Source organism: Seriola dumerili, unplaced genomic scaffold (assembly GCF_002260705.1).
Source record: "Seriola dumerili isolate Sdu_G_001 unplaced genomic scaffold, Sdu_1.0 BDQW01000105.1, whole genome shotgun sequence".
NCBI lineage: Eukaryota > Metazoa > Chordata > Actinopteri > Carangiformes > Carangidae > Seriola > Seriola dumerili.
In genome coordinates this window covers 4,550,308-4,572,430 of record NW_019174360.1, presented here as the reverse complement: position 1 = coordinate 4,572,430, position 22,123 = coordinate 4,550,308, and the positions used below count along the sequence as shown (strand labels likewise).

The 22,123-nt window shown below is 43.0% G+C and overlaps 1 protein-coding gene and 1 long non-coding RNA gene across 3 annotated transcripts in view; both read right to left on the bottom strand.

The window, feature by feature from the left end:
• Positions 1–4,471: 4,471 nt before the first annotated feature.
• LOC111222782 lies at positions 4,472–6,993 on the bottom strand. The gene is made up of 3 exons (XR_002665148.1): positions 6,915–6,993; positions 5,558–5,666; positions 4,472–4,536 (listed from the first exon to the last, which is right to left on the bottom strand). It is a non-coding gene; the product is annotated as an uncharacterized LOC111222782 (long non-coding RNA).
• A 3,342-nt stretch (positions 6,994–10,335) lies between these two features.
• The window catches only part of app (amyloid beta precursor protein), a 31,133-nt gene continuing 19,345 nt past the window's right edge, over positions 10,336–22,123 (bottom strand). The window contains exons 6-17 of one of the 2 annotated variants that reach the window (XM_022746452.1): positions 21,680–22,008; positions 20,953–21,120; positions 17,407–17,540; positions 16,373–16,447; positions 16,130–16,288; positions 15,623–15,751; positions 15,339–15,438; positions 14,135–14,347; positions 13,856–13,909; positions 12,776–12,867; positions 10,904–11,050; positions 10,336–10,492 (exon numbers count right to left, since the gene is read on the bottom strand). In XM_022746452.1, the coding sequence (XP_022602173.1) occupies positions 10,391–10,492; positions 10,904–11,050; positions 12,776–12,867; positions 13,856–13,909; positions 14,135–14,347; positions 15,339–15,438; positions 15,623–15,751; positions 16,130–16,288; positions 16,373–16,447; positions 17,407–17,540; positions 20,953–21,120; positions 21,680–22,008 (1,702 nt within the window). In that variant the 3' untranslated portion in view covers positions 10,336–10,390. The remainder of the gene's footprint in view (positions 10,493–10,903; positions 11,051–12,775; positions 12,868–13,855; positions 13,910–14,134; positions 14,348–15,338; positions 15,439–15,622; positions 15,752–16,129; positions 16,289–16,372; positions 16,448–17,406; positions 17,541–20,952; positions 21,121–21,679; positions 22,009–22,123) is intronic. The other variant, XM_022746453.1, reaches the window with a different exon arrangement.

The window sequence follows — 22,123 nt, the reverse complement described above, 5'->3', positions numbered from 1 at the left end:
CGCAAGTATGTTGGCGGCGATATGAACTCCATCACTTCTCCGACGCAAGTGTCACAGGGTATGGAGTGTGTACTTACCTGAGAGCAATCAGTGCATCAGGACAAAGAGTTAAAGAGCTCATTGCTTCTAACTGGTTTACTGGTCCAGAACTTCTGTGGTGTGAAGAGCCTCCCAGCGGAGATGTTAAGGTGGGAGACAAAGCAGTTGAAGACCTAGAAGTTGGTAAAGCTTTCGCACACAAGACCTCGACAATAGAAGATTCACTGCTTGATCGCTTCCTGAAGTTTTCTAGTTGGGACAGTTTAGTCAGAGCCGTTGCCAGACTTGTACGACGTGTCAAAGAGGTCAAAGGTTTGACATCAAGAACCAATGAAGCCACAAGTCTCGAAGAGAGAAAGGATGCAGAACTTACTATCATAGGCAAGGTCCAAAGAGCAACCTTCTGGAAGGAAATAAAGGGTCTTCAGTGCGGCAAGGAGATGGTAACAATCCCTTGTTACAGGCTGCATAAACTGAATCCTTTCTTGGACGAGCAAGGAATCCTCAGGGTGGGAGGTCGACTAGAGCACACTGCTTTGCATCTGCACATCAAGCATCCAGCAGGGTTGCCAAGGACGAGTCACATATCAAAGTTGTTGATCAAGCACTACCATCAAAGGGTGCAACACCAAGGGCGTGGTATAACAATGAATGAGCTGCGATCAAACGGCATCTGGATACTTAGATGTAGTCATGCTGTGTCGTCCTACATCTACAAGTGTGTCAGGTGTAGAAAGTTTAGAAGGTGTACAGAGCAACAAAGAATGGCAGACTTACCCCCTGAACGCATGGAAACAACTCCTCCCTTTACATATTGTGGGATGGGCTGTTTTGGCCCATTCTATGTCAAGGAGGGCAGAAGGGAGCTGAAGAGGTATGGTCTGCTGTTTACCTGTCTGTGCTCTCGTGCTGTGCACAGTGAACTGCTTGACGACATGACGACTGATGCCTTCATTAATGCTCTTCGTGCCTCACGTGGAAACGTTGGACAACTTCAGTCTGATCAGGGCACTAACTTTGTTGGTGCTAGACGTGAATTCCTGGAAGCTGTAAAAGAGATGGACCAAGAGGGCCTTAAGCACCTAGGCTGTGAGTTTGTCATGAACCCTCCATCTGCCAGCCATATGGGTGGAGCCTGGGAAAGGCAAATCAGAAGAATAAGAAGTGTGCTGACATCTATTCTGGATCAGTCATCCAGAACGCTTGATGGGTCATCTTTACGAACTTACCTTCACGAAGTCATGGCAATCATAAACAGCAGACCTTTAACAGCTCACTTACTCAATGATCCAGCTGGGCCACAGCCTCTTACACCTAATCATATACTGACAATGAAGTCTTCAGTACTCTTGCCACCACCTGGAGAGAGTTCATCAAGGAAGACCTGTATCTTGACAAAAGATAGCGTAAGGTGCAACATTTAGCCAATGAGTTCTGGTCTAGATGGAAGAAAGAGTACCTGTTAAACCTGCAACAGAGACAAAAATGGCAAAAGACGCGCAGAAATGCAAAGGTCGATGATATAGTGATTGTGCAAGACGACACTGCACCACGGAATGAGTGGAAACTGGCCAAGGTCACTGAAGTATATCTGGGTAAGGATGGATGTGAGAGAAAGCTTCTATTGCTCATCAGTGACTCAGCTCTAGATGATCAAGGAAAACGTCTCAGCAAACCAACTTATCTGGAGCGGCCTGTCCACAAGACAGTTACCCTGCTTGAAGCCGAGTAGTGCAGCTGTCTGTCTACCTTTCTTTTCTATTCTTTAAGGATGTTATTATTTGAATCCTACACTTAAGTTCATTAGGGAAATCACAGGTGATTTGGTGGGAGTGTAGCTGCATTTAGAGATAGTCATACAATTTAAGTTCATTGAATAATTTAAAAAGTCTACTACCTACGCAAGTATGTTGGCGGCGATATGAACTCCATCACTTCTCCGACGCAAGTGTCACAGGGTATGGAGTGTGTACTTACCTGAGAGCAATCAGTGCATCAGGACAAAGAGTTAAAGAGCTCATTGCTTCTAACTGGTTTACTGGTCCAGAACTTCTGTGGTGTGAAGAGCCTCCCAGCGGAGATGTTAAGGTGGGAGACAAAGCAGTTGAAGACCTAGAAGTTGGTAAAGCTTTCGCACACAAGACCTCGACAATAGAAGATTCACTGCTTGATCGCTTCCTGAAGTTTTCTAGTTGGGACAGTTTAGTCAGAGCCGTTGCCAGACTTGTACGACGTGTCAAAGAGGTCAAAGGTTTGACATCAAGAACCAATGAAGCCACAAGTCTCGAAGAGAGAAAGGATGCAGAACTTACTATCATAGGCAAGGTCCAAAGAGCAACCTTCTGGAAGGAAATAAAGGGTCTTCAGTGCGGCAAGGAGATGGTAACAATCCCTTGTTACAGGCTGCATAAACTGAATCCTTTCTTGGACGAGCAAGGAATCCTCAGGGTGGGAGGTCGACTAGAGCACGCTGCTTTGCATCTGCACATCAAGCATCCAGCAGTGTTGCCAAGGACGAGTCACATATCAAAGTTGTTGATCAAGCACTACCATCAAAGGGTGCAACACCAAGGGCGTGGTATAACAATGAATGAGCTGCGATCAAAGGCATCTGGATACTTGGATGTAGTCATGCTGTGTCGTCCTACATCTACAAGTGTGTCAGGTGTAGAAAGTTTAGAAGGTGTACAGAGCAACAAAGAATGGCAGACTTACCCCCTGAACGCATGGAAACAACTCCTCCCTTTACATATTGTGGGATGGAGTGTTTTGGCCCATTCTATGTCAAGGAGGGCAGAAGGGAGCTGAAGAGGTATGGTCTGCTGTTTACCTGTCTGTGCTCTCGTGCTGTGCACCGTGAACTGCTTGACGACATGACGACTGATGCCTTCATTAATGCTCTTCGTGCCTTCATTGCCTTACGTGGAAACGTTGGACAACTTCAGTCTGATCAGGGCACTAACTTCGTTGGTGCTAGACGTGAATTCCTGGAAGCTGTAAAAGAGATGGACCAAGAGGGCCTTAAGCACCTAGGCTGTGAGTTTGTCATGAACCCTCCATCTGCCAGCCATATGGGTGGAGCCTGGGAAAGGCATATCAGAACAATAAGAAGTGTGCTGACATCTATTCTGGATCAGTCATCCAGAAGACTTGATGGGTCATCTTTGTGAACTTACCTTTACGAAGTCATGGCAATCATAAACAGCAGACCTTTAACAGCTCACTTACTCAGCGATCCAGCTGGGCCACAGCCTCTTACACCTAATCATATTCTGACAATGAAGTCTTCAGTACTCTTGCCACCACCTGGAGAGTTCGTGAAGGAAGACCTGTATCTTGACAAAAGATGGCGTAAGGTGCAACATTTAGCCAATGAGTTCTGGTCTAGATGGAAGAAAGAGTACCTGTTAAACCTGCAACAGAGACAAAAATGGCAAAAGACACGCAGAAATGCAAAGGTCGATGATATAGTGATTGTGAAAGACGACACTGCACCACGGAATGAGTGGAAACTGGCAAAGGTCACTGAAGTATATCTGGGTAAGGATGGATGTGTGAGAAAGCTTCTATTGCTCATCAGTGACTCAGCTCTAGATGATCAAGGAAAACGTCTCAGCAAACCAACTTATCTGGAGCGGCCTGTCCACAAGATGGTTACCCTGCTTGAAGCCGAGTAGTGCAGCTGTCTGTCTACCTTTCTTTTCTATTCTTTAAGGATGTTCCTATTTGAATCCTACACTTAAATTCATTAGAGAGATCACAGGTGATTTGGTGGGAGTGTAGCTGCATTTAGAGATAGTCATACAATTTAAGTTTAATAAATAATTTAAAAAGTGTACTACCTACGCAAGTATGTTGGCGGAGATATGAACTCCATCACTTCTCCAACGCAAGTGTCACAGGGTATGGAGTGTGTACTTACCTGAGAGCAATCAGTGCATCAGGACAAATCCACTGTTCTCTAGTCATGGGTAAGGCCAGAGTCACCCCACGAAGGTCACCACCGTACCAAGACTTGGGCTGTCAGCAACTGTTGTTGCTGTCCGTACTAGTGATCTGCTTAGGAAGGAGCTGGAAATAGAAAGTGCCCAGGAGATTTTCTGGACAGACTCAAAGGTCGTCCTTGAATACATTAATAACGATGCCAGACGATTTCATGTCTTTGTGGCAGGCCGCATCCAGTGTATCAAGGAAAGTACCAGTTCAAGTCAATGGAGACATGTGCCCTCTGAGGAAAATCCTGCTGATCATGTGTCAGAAGTAATGTGAAATTACAGGTGATGGTTTGTATGTTTTGTAGGGCTTGGAGGGTAGACTTAATTGAGATGAAAATGCATGTATTTTGTAAAATATTTTTGATAAATGAAATCTCTCTCTTGCACTTTGTGTTTGTGTAAGAGTAAAAGATTTGAAGATAAAAGAAATCCTCTTACTGATCTGCAGACAGTCACAGTTCTGACGCAGTTGAGTGCGATGTTGAGAAACGCCCTTCTCCACCTGTGAAAAGAAATAAAGCAAATGTGAGTGTTTTGAGGTGTTGTAAATGTTTGAGCTGCAGTGATCAATGTAAAAAATTACACTTTTATTGTGTTTCATTGCTAAATATTCAAGTGGTTGAGGTCACTGGTGGTGATAAGATAACAATATACAGAAATTTAAAGAAGGTTGCAGCCCAGAGAGGAATAAGTGAACATTTGTAATGTTAAAGATAAATGAATAAAAGATTAAAGTAATGGATAAATGATGCAAAGTTGCACAGACGCTGGGATCCGGTCCCATAATGAAGGGAGAAATGGCAGTAGCCCTCTCTCTTGTGCCTGGTGGTGATGTATGTAATTCATGGTCCTCGCTAAGAAAGAGGGGAACAGGCTGATGGGCTTGTTATTGTAGCAAGCGACTGTGACTGTGTTATTGTTATTGGCAAATATAAGTGATTTAGCTTTGCAGCATCAAGCAGAATAAAGATAAGTTGTATTGTTTTTCCTCTTGCCCACTAAAATATATGTCAACTATATATATAATAAGCGCTGGTGGTTGGTTGGCACATTAGCGTGGTTAGTTTGCTGCCATGCTCTCCGACCTGTGGTCTCTGAGCTGTCACCTCCAGAGGAGGTGACACACTCTCCAGAGACAGTTGAAAGCCAATACAGTTGTATTTAATAGAGCATGTTTGTTTTCTGATCATATAATTAGAGTGTTTTAAATTACAAGACACTTAATGGATCCAATAATGTGGTGCCGTGACTACACACCTACAGTATGTGATCAGCAGTTCATTGACAAATGATCTTTTATCATTGGTGGCCACCTTCCGGTCTTATGGACAGCCACTCCTCTTTACTACAACATGGGTGAATGTGGCACATCTCAGTCTAAACAGTCAACAGTTGGAGTGGTCTGCTGGACTCTGCTGGTCCTCCTCATGCCATTGCAACAAACTATGTTTTACAACACACTGTTTTCTGCATCGCCTTATCTCTTAAATGTCCCAAAATATAATATAGTAAGCAGTATTTACCAGCAGATGCATGTCCCGCGTGGTCCAGTTGTTGTCGGTTTTCTCTGGTCCAGTCCAGTCAGTTGGAGGTGGAAGGGCCGACTGCCAAACAGGAAGTGGAGGGTTCCGGCTGCATTTATAGAGCAGAGGATTAGCGGTACAATCTTTTACAGTTTTTATGTTTAATAGTAAAGCTCTGTGTAAATGACCAACACTGTTGTATCATCAGTTTTTATACACTTGATTTAACACTTGTCACCTATGTGATCTGTTCTCCAGGTCATCCAAAAAGGTCCAGAAAAGACAATTGAGCAAAGGTGACATGACAGGAGGTTGTCAGAGCCCAGGACTGCTGATTCAGCCATTAACGCATGTGAAAAATGAAGATGGATAGAATGTTTACATATCACACTCCTATCAATCATCATGCTCATATCATATTTTTAATAACTACTAAGGATTTTGATGATTAATTCCAATGAATAATAGAAAAGCCAAGTGAAATTTGGATAAGAACAGTTCTCCCATGTGATTTAAAGTGTGTTGTTTTGGGCCAAGAGATTATGTATGATTTTGGATTTTATGTTGAAGTTCCAAGTCCTCAGCATGCAGGGAAGAGACTGAGCAGAGTACATATGCAATGGATAATCAAACAGTTTGAGTCTGTCTTTGAGGAACATCTTCCATAGTGCAGTGGTCTAAGGTAGAAACCCTGCAAGCATAATGTCCCTGGTTTGATTCCCAAAAGGTGTTTTTATTGTATATTTTGCTCCGTGAGCTGTTGTGAGTGACAAAGACTAAACAGCTGGCACAGAAAATAAGATGAGTTAATGTGCTTTTCCCACACATGTAAAGTGGACTCATGCCATTGCAACAAACTATTGCACAAGCAAAGATACACACTGTTTTCTGCATAGCCTTATCTCTTAACTGTCAGAAAATATAATATGTTTTGTCAGTGTTATTTATATCAGTCTGTCTTCTGTCCAGGCTGCTGAATGAAGAGAGAAAAGGGGCCAGAGAAGTGACTTGAAGTGCACACAAACACAAATGTGGTGTAAAATTCCCGACAAAAGCACTACAGGCCACCTTCCCCTCTGGACCTTTGTTTTGAGTTTTCTTTGCCTTTTCCTACATTTCCTATGAATGATATCATGAGTTAAGATGTTTGAAAGTCAATAAAGAAGCTTGAGCACGTGCGGTTAACTCGGCTTGCTAAGTTAGCTAAGTGTGAATAATTTGGTTATTTTGAATTTGAGAGAAATAAATTGTGATTTCCTTTGACATGACTTGGAACTTAATGGAAGAGCTACACAAAGACATTAAATGTTACTTATTTTGATAGTTGTTTAGTGATATTTAATTGAATTGAAGTTACCCAAATGTTTGTAGCATGTGCTCCCATCCGTGCTCCCTCCAAGCCAAGGTGAAAGGTCCGACTGCCAAACGGAAGGTGGGTGAACCCAATGTGATTTATACAAGGGGGAACCTGGATCATACTAAGTGGGGTAGAGAACAGAGGGGTGTTTGGCTGCTGCCCGAAACAGCAGTTATGCAGGTTGTATGTTGAAATGTCAGCCAATCATATGAACTTTTAAGGGCCGACACTGAGAGGAAAGACTGAAAAACAATGAAAAGATAATTTAATTGTCTCTGGCCTAGTAGCTCAAGGTGTAAGAATCTTTCTTCTAAGAAGTCTAAGATTGGTGGTTACGCTCTAACAGGACTTAGAAGTGCTGAGAAAGATGGTTCTTTTCACCTTTGACCAAGTGGCTGGGTTAGAGGGCTACTCTACAGACTGAGGGGTTGTGGGTTCGAATTTCACTTGATCTTAATACTTTTCAGAACAACACCCAGAGGAAAGACTGAAAAGCTTTGAGAAAGACACTCGTTTTGTCTCGCTTGGTAGCTCAATGGGTTAGATACACAGGAATTTTGAGGCCATGGGTTCAAGCCCAGGCCAGTCCATGAACTTTCAAGGCCAAACTACTGCAAAACAAATATTTTTAATTTTGATACTTTAAGTATATTTTACCGATTATACATCTGTACCTTTACTTAAGTAGGATTTACACTGTGGTATCAGCACTTCACCTAAAGTAAAGGATCTGAGTACTTTTTCCACCCCTGCAGAACAGGCCCTATAGGTATTTTATTTACCCCTGGATGGATGTGGTCCATCTAAGACGCTGGTTTGTATTCAGTGTAATGCAAAATAATTTAACCTATAGCACAGATTATTAGAATAACACAGGACACATGAAGATCTGAATTCTGCATAAAACACAAAGACATAGTATCTGTATGTACATTCAAAACTTTATTATGGAATACAGTGTAGAAAGCGTTTTCCCAGTCAATGCAAATGGCCTGCACAATATTACACAGTGGAAAACAAAACCAATATATAACCCACAGAAAAAGATAGAAAGAAAATCCTGCTTCCTCTTCTACTATACTGCCCTCTGTTGGGCTTCGAAAGAGCACCCTCTGAAAACCACGGACCCACCCCACTGCACCCTCCATATATATATACTCATCATTTCTTCACAGATCTTATTCCATTAGATGCATCAACAGAGTGAGAGGTCACGCTGTATTTCTTTCTGTAATGTTGAGATGATGACAAATCTTTAACATGAGCTGACTGTATGAAGATGAACGGGGGGATTCTTGCCCACAAGCTTGAATTTACCTTGGACTAATATTTGATCCCTGCTTTAACATCCTCGCCCCGACTCGCTCTCAGCTCTCGACGGTGAACGCCTATTATCTATATACAGACTCCAGTGCTGTGCCTCTGAGGAGTCAAGTGTGCGTTGATGGCAGAGAGGTGAGCAGCATGCCTGAAGGGACAGGAAGACGAAGAAGGGCGGGAGGGGAAGGGAGGTACTGGGGGAAGTGAAAATCCATTATATATACAGACTGCCTGCCTGGCTGGCTATCCATCCGGAACTGCAAGTCATTTCCTCTCTACCTCACTCTCCTTCCTCCTTCCTCCTCCCCCTCCTCCTCCTCATCCTCCTCCTCATCCTCCTCCTCCTCCTCTCAGCACTTCACCTGTTCTAACAGCAGAAAGCAAAATGATTACAAAACCAAAGAGAAACGGCGTCGGCTTACAACTGGACGAAACACCAGACTGAAAATGACAAAAGCACGCACACGCAGAGATAATCCTATCCCCTCCCCCATCCCGACTTCACACATTTTTCCATCTCCCTTCCCGCTCCCTATAACCTTCATCCCCATAACAGGCCCTTTTCAGAAAACACAGTAACATGAAAAGCAAAAATTAAATAGGGTAATGTCTGAAAGCCCCAATGCATGAGGGTTTTTAACACAATATATTTCAGTGAATGAGAATCAAATACAAATAGAGATGAAGCCAGCCCCCCTCCTTTAGCTTCAGGAACGTAGCATGGTATTAAAAAAATAATAAGAGAAATGACAAACACACTTAAATTCCAAAATCACAGATCTCATTTAAATGTGTATTTTACATGATATCAAAGCAGAGCCTGTTCATCTAGATTTATATATATTTTTCTTCATTGTTTGAAGTCACGTGATCACGAGAAGATACTAAATGTACAATCTTGCTAGAATGACAATCTATAAGTGAGAAAGGATCTCAAGAGAGAGCAGCGTTAAGATCTTGTTTTTGTTTTTTTTTTTTGTTTTTTTTTTGTTTTTCCAAATCCTGTTGTCATTGTTGTCATGCACTACATAGGAACAGCTAAGACTTGAGCATTACTTCAGCAACATTACACGCAATTTAAAAAAAGGACTTTACATTGGCTGATTTTTTTTTTTCTCTGTTTTCATTCTTTTTTGAAAAACAAAACTGGAAACGATAGAGAAAAACTCTAAAATAAAAACAGCTCATTCAGAATACATAGTTACTACTGTCATCATCAACATATTCATTATCATCAGCATCTCCAAATATCCTTAAGAGCCTTGTGTGACTTAACACAGCCCAGCTGTCGTAAGAATGCACAAAGAAAAGAGGATGAAGGGAGGGATGAAGAAGGAGGAGGGGAGGGAGAGGAGGCTCACTTATACTCCAGTGTAGACTGTAGAGTGAGTGCAGTAGTGGTGCAGTAGGAGGGGAATCACTGGGCCTCGTTTACAAAAATCCTGTTGCTTGATTTAAATATATTTCATTCTATGATCATTACAAAGAACATGATAGAAACAAATGAATATGTCTACATGTTGAATAATGTTTTGAAATGACTGATTGATTCATCTGCATGCAACCAGTTCTTGTAAACGAGGCCCAGGTTCAGCGTGTGCCTCTTATCCTACTGATCAGTGGTCAGATTTGCCTACACTAAATCCACAACTAAAACTTTCCCAAGCCAAAAAGAAACCCCAACTATACACTGGCCCTGAATCAGTGTGGAGAGAACCCGCTTCTTTCCCCTATGGGTGGGTTTGTTTTGATGCACTGGGCGGGGCCTTTTTCCATACATCAGCAGGCCCAGACGGAGCAACATATAAAACACCCTTTTTATTTTTTTATTAAAAGGGGTCTTGCTCCAATAAAGTGAACAAACTTGGTGCAAACTGGCTTGGCCACAGTGTCCGCCCAGGCGAGAATGAAAGAAAACCCCTGGCTACAGTCGCTCCTTTTGCTCATAACTGACTATTTTAGTCACTCCATGATGTAAGCCACACTGCCTTTTAGAGACGTGGGACTAGTCGGAGAGGGTGGGGGGATGGACGGGGGGGTGGATGGGGGGCGTGGGGGGTGCATGATGTGTGGGAGGAGATGTTCATGTGTGTGTGTTTACGTCTGTGTGTGTGTGTTGTGTGTATGAGAGTGTGTATGTACATGTGACATTCTCCTCAGTTCTGCAGCTGCTCAAAGAACTTGTAGGTTGGGTTCTCGTAACCATTCTGCTGCATCTTAGACAGGTGGCGCTCCTCGGGGGTGACGGCAGCGTCCACCTGGAGGTGAGCCAGAGAGCAGGTGGGGGGTTACACACATGAACACTCATATAGTGCACATAAATAAAGAAACAGGGCTGACCCGACTAACGTATTCTTTTAATTAAACGGCTAATGAAAGTTCTGAAAGGATAAATGAGGATAATTAAAAAAGCACAGAACAAAATTAATTGGCCTTAATCTAATTATATTTAGTGAGTATTTTCTTCCTCAGTGTACCATTCCTGCTATACTTTTCAGACTTAAATGAAACAATAATACAAATCTACACCTATATCAGTATAAGTGCTGTAGTGACAGGCAGCTTGAACTGACACGTGCATGCACAGCATGACGCTCACACAGCAGATTGACTGCCATGCAGAACAGCTTGTACACAGCTCACACAAACACAGGTCAGCTGTTTCTCACCTCGATGACTCCGTGGTGGATGGAGGTGTACTGCTTCTTCCTCAGCATCACCAAGGTGATGACGATCACGGTCGCTATGACGACACCTCCAACCATCAGGCCGATGATAGCGCCCTTGTTGGAGCCGACATCCTCTGCAAAGAAGACCTGAAGGGCAGACAGATGATCAGTCAGTCACATGGCAACAACCAATCACAACCGGCAGAGTTGAAACCTGGATGATTTTAAAATCATCATGTCTAAAGAACTTCTAATTGTGTTGTTGTGTGTTTGTGACACTGTTGAATAATGAGAGCAGCTTTAGTTTTCAACACAGCGGGAGAGTGAACTGTGCTTGGTTTGGTTTTGATGTCACTTCCCTCAGGGAGACAATAATCTCTTGTAGCTGCTGCTACCTGCAGCTCATTTACTTCTGTTTCTTCCTCATTTTCATTTACACATTTACAAGTTGTTCTGCAGCGCGTGCTTTGTCTAATTACATCATGTATTTGTCTTTGTCATTTTTAAAACTCTACAGTCATTACATCATCAGATCATTACAGAGTTGAATTTAGCTTAAAAAACAACTGCTTTGCTGCTGTTTAACAAAGACATGTTACAGAAACGCACATAGACATGACAAACACTGTAAATTGACTTATTTTTAAGGGGTATTTTGCTGGTGTAGACTTTAATTTCTTCCAGTGGCTGTCAGGTGATTTACAGAAAACAGAGCTTAACACAGAGAAGCAGTGATGCAGCATGACTCAGCTCGAACACAACACAATACTAACGATTTAAAGAAATTCCCACAACCAGATGAAGGCTTCAGATTCTCTGTTGCAGATCCTGCTGCTCTTCTTACAGTAAAAGAATAAATAGAAGCAAATGGCGATTTTTGAAGGGAGGAAAACAAGTCCTGGTGTCTCCAACTATGTGGACGTTCCTGTCAATCGGCACAAACTTCACAACACAACTAAAGCATCTTGACATTTCAATATGCCTGCTTCTGTCAATGAGTGGGGGTTTAATTTCAGGCTGGTGAGCCTCCTCCACAATAATCCCACAGGACGCTGATTGGGGGTAACAGTGAATATCAAGCTGAGTTAAGGAGGCAGCCTGACACACTGACTGCTCCTTGTCAATGTAAGAAATGTGATATGTAATAAAATGTAGGGATTAAGGGATTAAAGCCTTTAGGTGAGAGGAATAAAGTGTTTGGATTATAATTTGACTGAGGATGGATTGAGGTTTTTGTGCTGGTACTACAATATTGGATGAGATTAATGAATGAATGCAGAACTGGGTTGGAGCCTTATTATGTTTCGCACAATAACCTGTAGCTGACCAGTGAAATACTTACAGATATAAACTGCACAAAACTTAACTCTGATCAGAGGACAGTGGATTTTAGAGCAAGCAAGTGTGACGCACGCACTACCGTGGTGTATCCATGGACACCTGTCTCCATGGTGACAACCTTGGGAGTTTACAAGAAGGACAAGGAAGTAGAAACATGGACCTGACTCTGTGTGTGTGTGTGTGTGTGTGTGTGTGTGAGTGTGTGTGTGTGAGTGTGTGTGTGTGTGTGTGTGTGTGTGTGTGTGAGTGTGTGTGTGTGAGTGTGTGTGTGTGTGTGTGTGTGTGTGTGTGTGAGTGTGTGTGTGTGTGTGTGTGTGTGTGTGTGTGTATGTGTGTGTGTGTGTGAGTGTGTGGATGAGAGTGCAAGTTTGCATGCGTCAGTAAATGCATCTTCATTGTTCATGTGTCTATTTCTCTGTGTTTAATAATTAACCTGTGTATCTACTCAAATCAGTGAGTTTCAAATGAGTCTGCACATCGGCACTGTTTGTGTGTGTGTGTGTGTGTGTGTGTGTGTGTGTGTTGGCTTACCAGTTTCTGGTGGTGAACTTCATATTCAGTGCTTTGTCTGTCCTCTGTCTCCATCCGCAGCTCAGGAATAGCTTCCATCTTCATTCCAGTCACTGGCAAGGGAAGGAAAAGTACTATCTATTATAGATGGTGACACTCAGCTGCTTTCTCTCCCTCACACACAAACTTGCTCAAATCAAGCTCACTCGCTCAAGCAGGAAGGACAGCAGAGCACTGGGTGTAACAGCATGGAATGAATATTACTAATATAGTACAGCATATGCAGGATGCATAGACTCTGCAACAGCATCACAAATCTCCTAACACCTGCAGCTGGTGCCTTAATGGAGGTCAAGCGGAGTTGGCTGTGTGCAAATAATGGCTGAGAGAGGCAGAGATAGTGGCGAAACATTTTCCTGACTTTACTGCAAGTCTTATCATGGATTTGAAGAGGAGACCTGACTTAACCTGAATAAATATTTTTTTCTTACTGGAGGCTACTGTAACAAAGTTGTTAATAAAATGAACACAGAATTGTAGCCATGAACTTAGTGGTGTTTGATTGATTATCTATTATGACCTACATATGTTCTCAAGACAATGATCATTAGGATACCAGATAATGTGATTTATTGGCATACAACAAGCATTGATAATGAAGCACATATACTGGTACTCCTTCCTAAAAAGGCACGTTTTATTGTGGGCCTAGAAACTGTAACCAACAGATTTATTAATGGTTAATAAATAATAATATACTCCTGCTACTAGAAAAGTACTAGAATACTTTTCTATATATCTAGATTTATATTTCATATGTGGCCGAGATACGGGTACAACAGGGCCTCCAGTACTGCCACTAGAGGGTGCATGCCTTCAACAAGAGCCATCTTTACATATATGCAAACATTGATAAGGGCCTTTGAATAAAGTGCTTGTAAACACTTATAGAGGTGGTAACCTGGCAACCTGGTAGGCAGGGTGTGACAGAGTCAACAGCATATTATCCTCAGGCCTTAAACCCCGACCATCTCATTTCTAACAGCATATCAAAAGTTAAAATCACAGCACTGGGAGAGCTTCTTCAACAATGGCACCAACCTGGTCGTGTGGGAATGCCTCTGTCAAGATTAGGGCGAGAGTCCACTGGCTCAACTAGAGGGAGAGAGAGAGAAAATTTCACTTTGAAATCATTTTTTAGCACGACAATTGTGCAAAAACTCAAAAAGGTAAGCAATGTTCTTCACGCGACACAGGCCAAAAGCAGAATGTTGCCTTGTTTGGGTGTAACTTTAATCAACCTTGAAGCAACTAAAGTGTAGCTGCTGTTCTTTGACAATGTTATCAGTGTTATCAACAGCCCAGTGCGTCAGTGAGTACCCTGGTTCTCAGTGTTGGGCTGGTTGAAGATCTCAGGGTGGATGAAACCAACTCCTGCCAGGCCTAGAGTGTCTTCCTGGGGCAAGAGGTCGGTCTGGCCATCTCCCAGCTCCTGGTCGGGCATCAGGGCATCGTTGCCGTAGCTCACCCTCACATCTGTCTGCAGGTTGGCCAGCTGCTGGGCCATCTCCGCCTGCTCCCTCTGCAGGAGCTCTGGATGGACGTGATCGAGGAGACAAGAAAGAAGACAAAAGGAAGGAGGGACAGAAGAGGGACAGAAGTGGAAGGGAGTGTCACTTCATTTATCCAACTATTATCCAACTTCTTGTATTTAGTTGCTTTCAGTTAGTTTCATCATTAAATGCACTGTATGATGAAAATATTGCTGATGATAAAAGAAGGAAACATTTCTTTGGTAATTAGAATAAAAATAGGAAAAGTGAAATTTTAAAGTTGTCAGTGTGTTTGTAATTTCTACTTAAAAGAAATACTATACCCCATGCAAATGTTTCTCTATCAGAAGGGATGGACAGCCTCCAAGACACGTTTAGCTCATTTTTTCTTATCGACCCGCTGCCTGGTAATGACTGGATGGTGCTCTTACTTCTGTATATGTGTGTTCCTGTGTTTGTGTGAGTGTGTGTGTGTGTTTTGCTGGGCAGCACAGGCTGTGACAGTCTCTGAGACAGAGACACAGATGGCTGCGTGACGCACGCAACTCCAATAAACCCAAAAACCTAACAAACGCAGGGGCAGGATGGAGGGAGGGGAAGGGGATTTATCTTCTCGGCAAACAGTTTCATTTGACAGAAGAATTAGGCCAAATGGCTCCAATGCCCTTATCAACAAAAAATAAATAAATTGTATTTTTGGGGGCTGGAATTTGGAGCATTCAATCTCTCTGTTACATGTAGCACAATCAGGACAGTGTGTCATCCTCTATCTTTCTCTCTCTCTGATGCCAGGGTCAGCACTCACACAGTGAACTGAAGACATTGAAAATTCATATTAACAAGATGCAATGATTTTTATTTTCTTGTCTCCATTATCTCTCGGCTAAAAACCCCTGTCCATCTTTCTTGGCTTCTCTTCTATGGTTACATTATATTTGCCTGCAAGTTTTAAAGGCTGGGATTTATGCTTTTTAGCTTCTAATGTTAACTGGATTCTATTTTTGACCAGAGTCTCAAAATGACAAACTCACCAACTTGGTCCTGGATGTCGTCGGCCACGCCAGGCACCTTGTAGAGAAGTCCCAGAGACTGGTTCATACGCTCCTCAATGACACGCAGATGGGTCAGCACCTATCACACACACACACACACACACACAAAACTTGCAACAGCTTTTCTTCTCCTAACGCAAACAGTGTTTAAGTGAAAGGACGGTCTAAATGAGAATAAACAAAATTGTATTTATATAGTATATAAAAAGCAGAGTCATAATGTATAGATCTATAACTACTGCTTTAAATGAGGGTAAGATTACCTGAGGTCTAATCTGGGCTGCCTTCTTGGGATCCACCATGCGGACGTGTTCAAAGTGTTTGAGAGTGTGCTGCCTATCCTTCTGCTCGGCACGCACGTACTTCTTCAACAGGCTAAAGACGTGGCGAGGCTACGAAAGACGTGGGAGAGGATGAGACAGATAGTTAAGAGCAGAGGAAGGACAGTGTGATGTATTTATATACAGGCTGCATCAGAAAACAAACCAACACAGTGATACAAATCCATAAGTATTCATCAGTATATTGTTATTGTCCATTCTCTGTGAATGTCTATTATTATTCAATGTACAAGTTCAGCCTTTAAATGTGTTCAACTTTTGGACAAAAGCACGGCAGGTCAGCTAAAGGGAGTCATGACAACATCTCATTTCAAAAGAAAATAGAACAAGAAATATCCTGATGAAGAGGAATGGCAGGACAATATAAGCTCTGCGAGAAAATCAAAGCTACAGGGAAGGTAACGCTGCTGCACTGCGTATGAAGCATACCCGGGGTGGGTCCTGCTGCAGGGCGGTCAGGTAGCTCTCCAGAGCCAGGCGACGGCGGTCGTTGAGCAGAGCCTCCACCCGGGCCATGTGGGTCTCCACCAGCTGCTGGCGCTCGCTGGCCGCCTCCTGCTCCAGCGCCTCCACCTTCTCCTGGAAACGCTGCAGGCATAAACACAACGTCAGATGAAAAGGGCACCAAAAAAAACAAAAACTAAACTAAAACTGGTTTCGTAAATGTCTTACCTGGATGACGGCTTTCTTGTCAGCACGTGGAAGATTCTTGGCTTCCCTCTCAGCCTCCTCCCACTCTCTCATCACCTGAGAACAAGAAAAGGATGGAAAAACATTAATTAGACTTGTCGATCAACTTTATCTTTTCAGATGTTCTATCCCGGGTCGATTTTACACTTGAGTGAAACATCTCATTGCTCTTTGTGGCACAGATCTGATCTTTTCACGGCTGTCTAAATGGAGGAATATATGACGTTTTACATGGCTATGAAACGATAGCATCTAGGCTGCAGAGGGTAAACATTTGATTGTTCCAGTCTGTGTAAATAATCCCTTCAGATCGTGTTGATATGAGGGAGTTTTTTTAGGTAAATCACATTGGGGGGGTTATATTCTGAAGTCTGAAATAAACAGTTTCTGTTCCCTGTTTGGTCTCTTCTTCTTTGGAAAGATGATTGTACATCCTCTTCAGTTCTTTCCCCCCTGACTCACTTTTTTCATTCAGCTCAGGCCCAAAAGACGTGGCCTCACAGTATCTGTAAGGGTGAAGTCAACTGTGTGAAATCGGATGATGCTGCGTCTGTAGCTCTCCAAGCAACAACAAGTAGCAGACCTAACCAGAGCGTTGCTCTTCGAGCAACAAAAACGTTGCTCTAAGTGCAGTAGAAGGGTGTCAGTGTTCTTGTCTGGAGCTTTGAAAAAGCTGTGACGTTGCCGAGGACCATCTGGCCCTCCGCCGGAGAGCGAGCCGCTTGATTAAAGAATACAATTAAAATAGAAATGGTTCAGTCAGCTTACCCGGGAGGGATTAACAGACGCACCTATTCATTTTACTTGCCACACCTCTTTTCCCTTTATTTTCTATTCATAGAAATATCTTTGTCGTCTCCCTGCTCCAAAGAAAATCCTCCTTTCTGTTCTCCCTGCACAGCCACCATTACTCATCCACACGCATGTGGTGACTGCTGATCAACTTTAAGCCTGTTAAATAATAAAATAACATTTATTGTTAAAAAATAAATCTTTCCTTCCCTCTCTGTCAGTACCTGGGACATCCTCTCACGGTGCTTGGCCTCCAGGCTCTCTTTGGCCTTCTGGAAGTGGGCGTGTTCGTTTTCGTCAGTAGGTGTCTCCAGGTAGTGGTCCACGGCGTCAGGGGAGCTGGGTGTGGCTGTGGGTACTGCATGACATGGAGGTAGAGGGAGAAAAAGAGGAGGCGGGGAGGTGAAAAGACTTCCAGTGGAGCATCTTTTTATTGCACACTTTCATGTGGTTGACCGGGGACTGGCTGCATTGCCTCAGCACGAATGAACACAAAACACACAGCCCGAAATGGGTTAATAGGGTTAATGTGAGACCGATAGAGGAAGGAAACAAGATAGTAGCTGTAGCTGGAAGCCAGCGCCCTCCAAAAGCAAACAAGTGAATGTCTCAGATGACCTGCAGTCCTTTGTAGAGACAAAGAAACAAGAGACAAAAACTCTCTCTCATTTATATAACTTCATTCAGAGCGTGATATGGCTCCCCTGCCAAAACACTGACGCTGGAATTTATCCTGTGGGCTCAGAAGCACAGACTGAATTGTGGTCGACATATCAGCCAGAAATGTAAGTGGATCATATCATTATATTGCGTGAAAGCTAGATTTAATCAGCGGAAAGTTGATTATCTTTCATAAGTGTGTTATCAAAAGTGGCTGGTAGTGTGTGTTTGTGTGCGAGTGTGTGTGCTTGCATGAAGGTCGCACGTCATGTGAAACTGGTTACATGTGATGAGAGTGCGTGACTGCACAAGACACGAAAACAACGGGAAGATGTTATTCACTTTGACCTGAGCCGAGTGTTCCTTAAAATAATTGAAAGAAAAAGATTTACAGAAAAAAACTTAAACTCATCAGCATCATGTGGATAGATTTTTAGTTTAATTTACCCAGGGTTAGAGGTGTCCTGCCTCCATCTCAACACAGTGGAGGTATTCACTCCTGTACACTGTATTTAAAGGAGCAATCCACTAATTCTTTGGTTAAATTTTCACATTCCAATTTTATTGTCATTGCTGCTAAACATTCACAGCTGTAATGTTTCTGCACTGTATACTTTTCACAAATCAAAAGCACTGAGACATATTTTTCCCTTATTGACAATTTGTTTCCTTGCAAATGTCCTATTTGCTCCCTAGTTCAGTACATTTATTTTACACCATTTTATGGGAGTGCCTCCCAAAAGTCACAGAATGGGTTGAACAATTTGGCCTCCGTGGTATGTATATTACCTTTTGCTAGAAATGTCACAGTGCAATGTCTGCCCTTATGATAGATGTGTAAACTACAGTTTTGTAGACTAGACCTGTCAGTGATGGAGCAATTCAGAATCTAAACTGGCAGAAATATCAATTTACCTCCCACTATTGAGTGTTTATTAGGCAGGGAGTAGTGAGAGTGTCAACAAGGGAGAGATTTTGGGCACAGCATGGGCTTTTGAAGGAGACATTTAACCCTTGTGGCCATTACTGCGTATGTTATCTACAAAGTTCCTGTTTATTCCACACAAACTGCTCTTGTTGCTGACCAACAGGAGAGCTTTCATTAACTGCACAAATGATGAATCAATGTAATGTTAGAACAAACGCAGACAGAGAACAACGACAGAAAAGTGACATTTGCTGTGTCAAAATTACTGTGATTATATAAGCTTTATACTTAGAAAAAAACAGCCATTTGACAAAATGCCATTTGCACAAGACTGACTGTGAGTGAATATTAATTGGCCACACATGCAAGTACAGTGTGTGTATGTCCGTGTGTGCCTGTGCTGGCACTGGAGGAGGGACTGCAGCACTTTCTCACCTCGACTGTGAGCAGAAAACCTATATCAACACACACATGCACACAAACTCATGTACTTATATACACACACACTGAGGATAAAACTAGATCCAAATATAGGGAGATGGAGATAGCATGACTCCGTTTCGCTGCAGGGCAGATCATGCACTTCGTGACTGAGACGCACACACACACAGACACAGACACAGACACACACACACACACACACACATATCGCGCAAGGTCACTGAACCTTACACAACGCTAAAATCAGCATCAGAGCCAAACGCTTAAACTGCCTTCCGCTCCCCACTATAAGGCACAAGCCCCATCTGCGCGCGCGCACACACACACACACACACACACACACACACACACACACACACACACACACACACACACACAGACACACAAACAATCTTCTGGCAATGAAAAAAAAAATGCCAGGGGGAAATTGGCTGGGCAAAGCTGGAGTGAGTTACTGTTTAAAATCCAATCACTTCAGTTTTTGAGTGAACAATCACGTCTAGCTCAACAGAGAGAGGTGAGAAGTCTCCATTACTGTGAAATTCCAATGGACAAACTTTTTAACAAGGTGTGAAAATCATCAAGCAATCAGCCCCATTTTCAGTTCTGCCACTGATAATCAATCATCACAACGTGATATAGAAGGCAGGTGTGCTCTGAGAGTATGTAATGATGTATTGATGAGTTTTTCCTTACCGCTGCCTTGGAGACGCTGCACATTTTCAAAACTGCAGCAGGGTAATTTGACACCCGATTTAAGTAAATTGAATGAATTAACCGGAACGTATTTCCTAGGTGACAAGGATGGAATAATGTAAGCAAGCCTACAATGTGTCAGGGATGTAAAGGATAATGTGCAGCGAGGTGAGGATTATTGCAAAATAATTCCTGCCTGGATGGTTTTACAGCTCATATTCATGCTAAAGTAATATATAAGATGATGCCCATGAAATTGGCTGTAATCACCGAAATTAGAGTAGTTATCCCACCTGCTCTAAAGGGCATCAGCTCTGTAACCATGGTAATGTAAAGAAAAATCATTCAGCCTCTACAGCAAATTGTCCATGAAAATGAACCCTATGTATCTAACTGTTGTTATTGCAGCATTTGCTTTTGGCACCGTGTTTCACCAAGTAATTTTTATAGAAATAAGTAGATTCAACTTTAATCTGATATTTGGAAATATCAAACCTAAGAGTCTCTTCAGTGAGGATTCTGAAAAGGCATGCAGTTTCTGTTTATTGTCATGGCTCGAACACACTGCTAAACCCACCTCACCGGCTCTCGACATCTTCCAAAACACAACTAGATGCACTGTGGCTCAAAGTGAAATGTAAATGCTTCACAAAACGTCTCACACTAGAAGGTACAAAGTGCAAAGGCAGCAGTGAGCGCACAGGCCGTCAGGTTAGTGGCTTCAAGAATCCACAAAGGATTATGGGAAAGGTAAAGTCTGTTTTTGGTGAAAACATATTTTGTGGTTGTCGGACACACACACACACACAGGCGCACAGGTAGTGAGGAAAAGTGAGTGTTAGCCAGGAATGGAGCTGACAGGTAAGGATCAACTGGAAGAGAAGCACACCAAGCAAGAAACCTTTGAGCAGCTGTTAATACCTAGGGGACAGCTCGGAGAGACAGCGAGTAAACGTGAGGGTTAGAGACACACCGGAGATGGAAACAACTGCCATTCAGACCAGCGATCTGCTGGTCGAGGTTAGCTGCTGTCGGCCGGACTTACTGACACTGCTGCAGACAGACAGGCAGTACTCCTCTGACTCAAAGTTATTCCTGTTGCCTCCACAGCCGCCGTAGATAAACTGAGCACAGCGGCCCTCCTGTCGGTCAAAGTACCAGCGGGGCAGCATGGCCCGGCATGGACCTGTCTCTGCATTGGCCCAGCACACATCTTGGAGGACACACACACACACACACACACACTTGTCATCATGCACGAGCTCACCATACACCATGTAAGCACATCATCTTTTTGTCAAAGTCTTTGTAAAGATCTCAGGTGATCACCTATAAAACATGGACACATAGAAATAAAATACTTAATGTTACATTACAGGCTTTCAGCATTATTAATGCTGCTTGGAATTGAATTTAAGAACAATTTAACACTGAAATAAAGAAACAAAGCTGTTACAACCAATTCTGATCCTAATGGAACGTAGCTAATGAAAGCTGTGAAATGACAAATGAGCACAATTAGAAAAATGACAGCAGGAAATTAATTGTTGAGGAACATGAAGTTCAATTGTGTTTAGCAAAGCATTGAAAATGGGGAACACACATTTTGTGTGTTGCACCACTGAGGTTGTTCCACATTAATCTAAATGCAAAGAAACCTCATCAGTGATATTCTGTTAATGAAAAAAAACAAAAATAACCATATATAAAAATGGAAGATGTGAACCAAAACTACACACACACACACACCCACATCAGAAAATATTACTCACCCCTGACAACTTCTTCCACAGATTCAGTGGTGGTGGTGGTGGTGGTCGTCATGGCAACGTTGGTGGTGGGCTCGTCGGCATCATCGTTGTCGTCGAGCGTGTCAACAATGTCGTCGTCTCCCTCCTCCTCCTCCTCCTCTTCCTCCACCACCTCTTCGTCCTCCTCTCCGTCTCCGTCCTGGTCGTTGTCCAGTAGGTCATCCTCCTCCTCTTCTTCCTCGTCTTCTTCCTCGGGCGCCACCTCCTCCTCTTCCTCTTCCTCTTCCTCCTCTACCACAGATGGCCTGGTTTCCTCTTGCTGCTCCACTGGCTCCGGCTCCCGCACCATACTGGGAGAGAAGGAGGGATGGTAGAAAAAAGGAAGGGAGAAAAGATGAAGGTGAGGGGGGAAGTGGAGAGACATATGGAGTCAACAAGAACAATTTCAGGAAGGAAAGGTGTCAG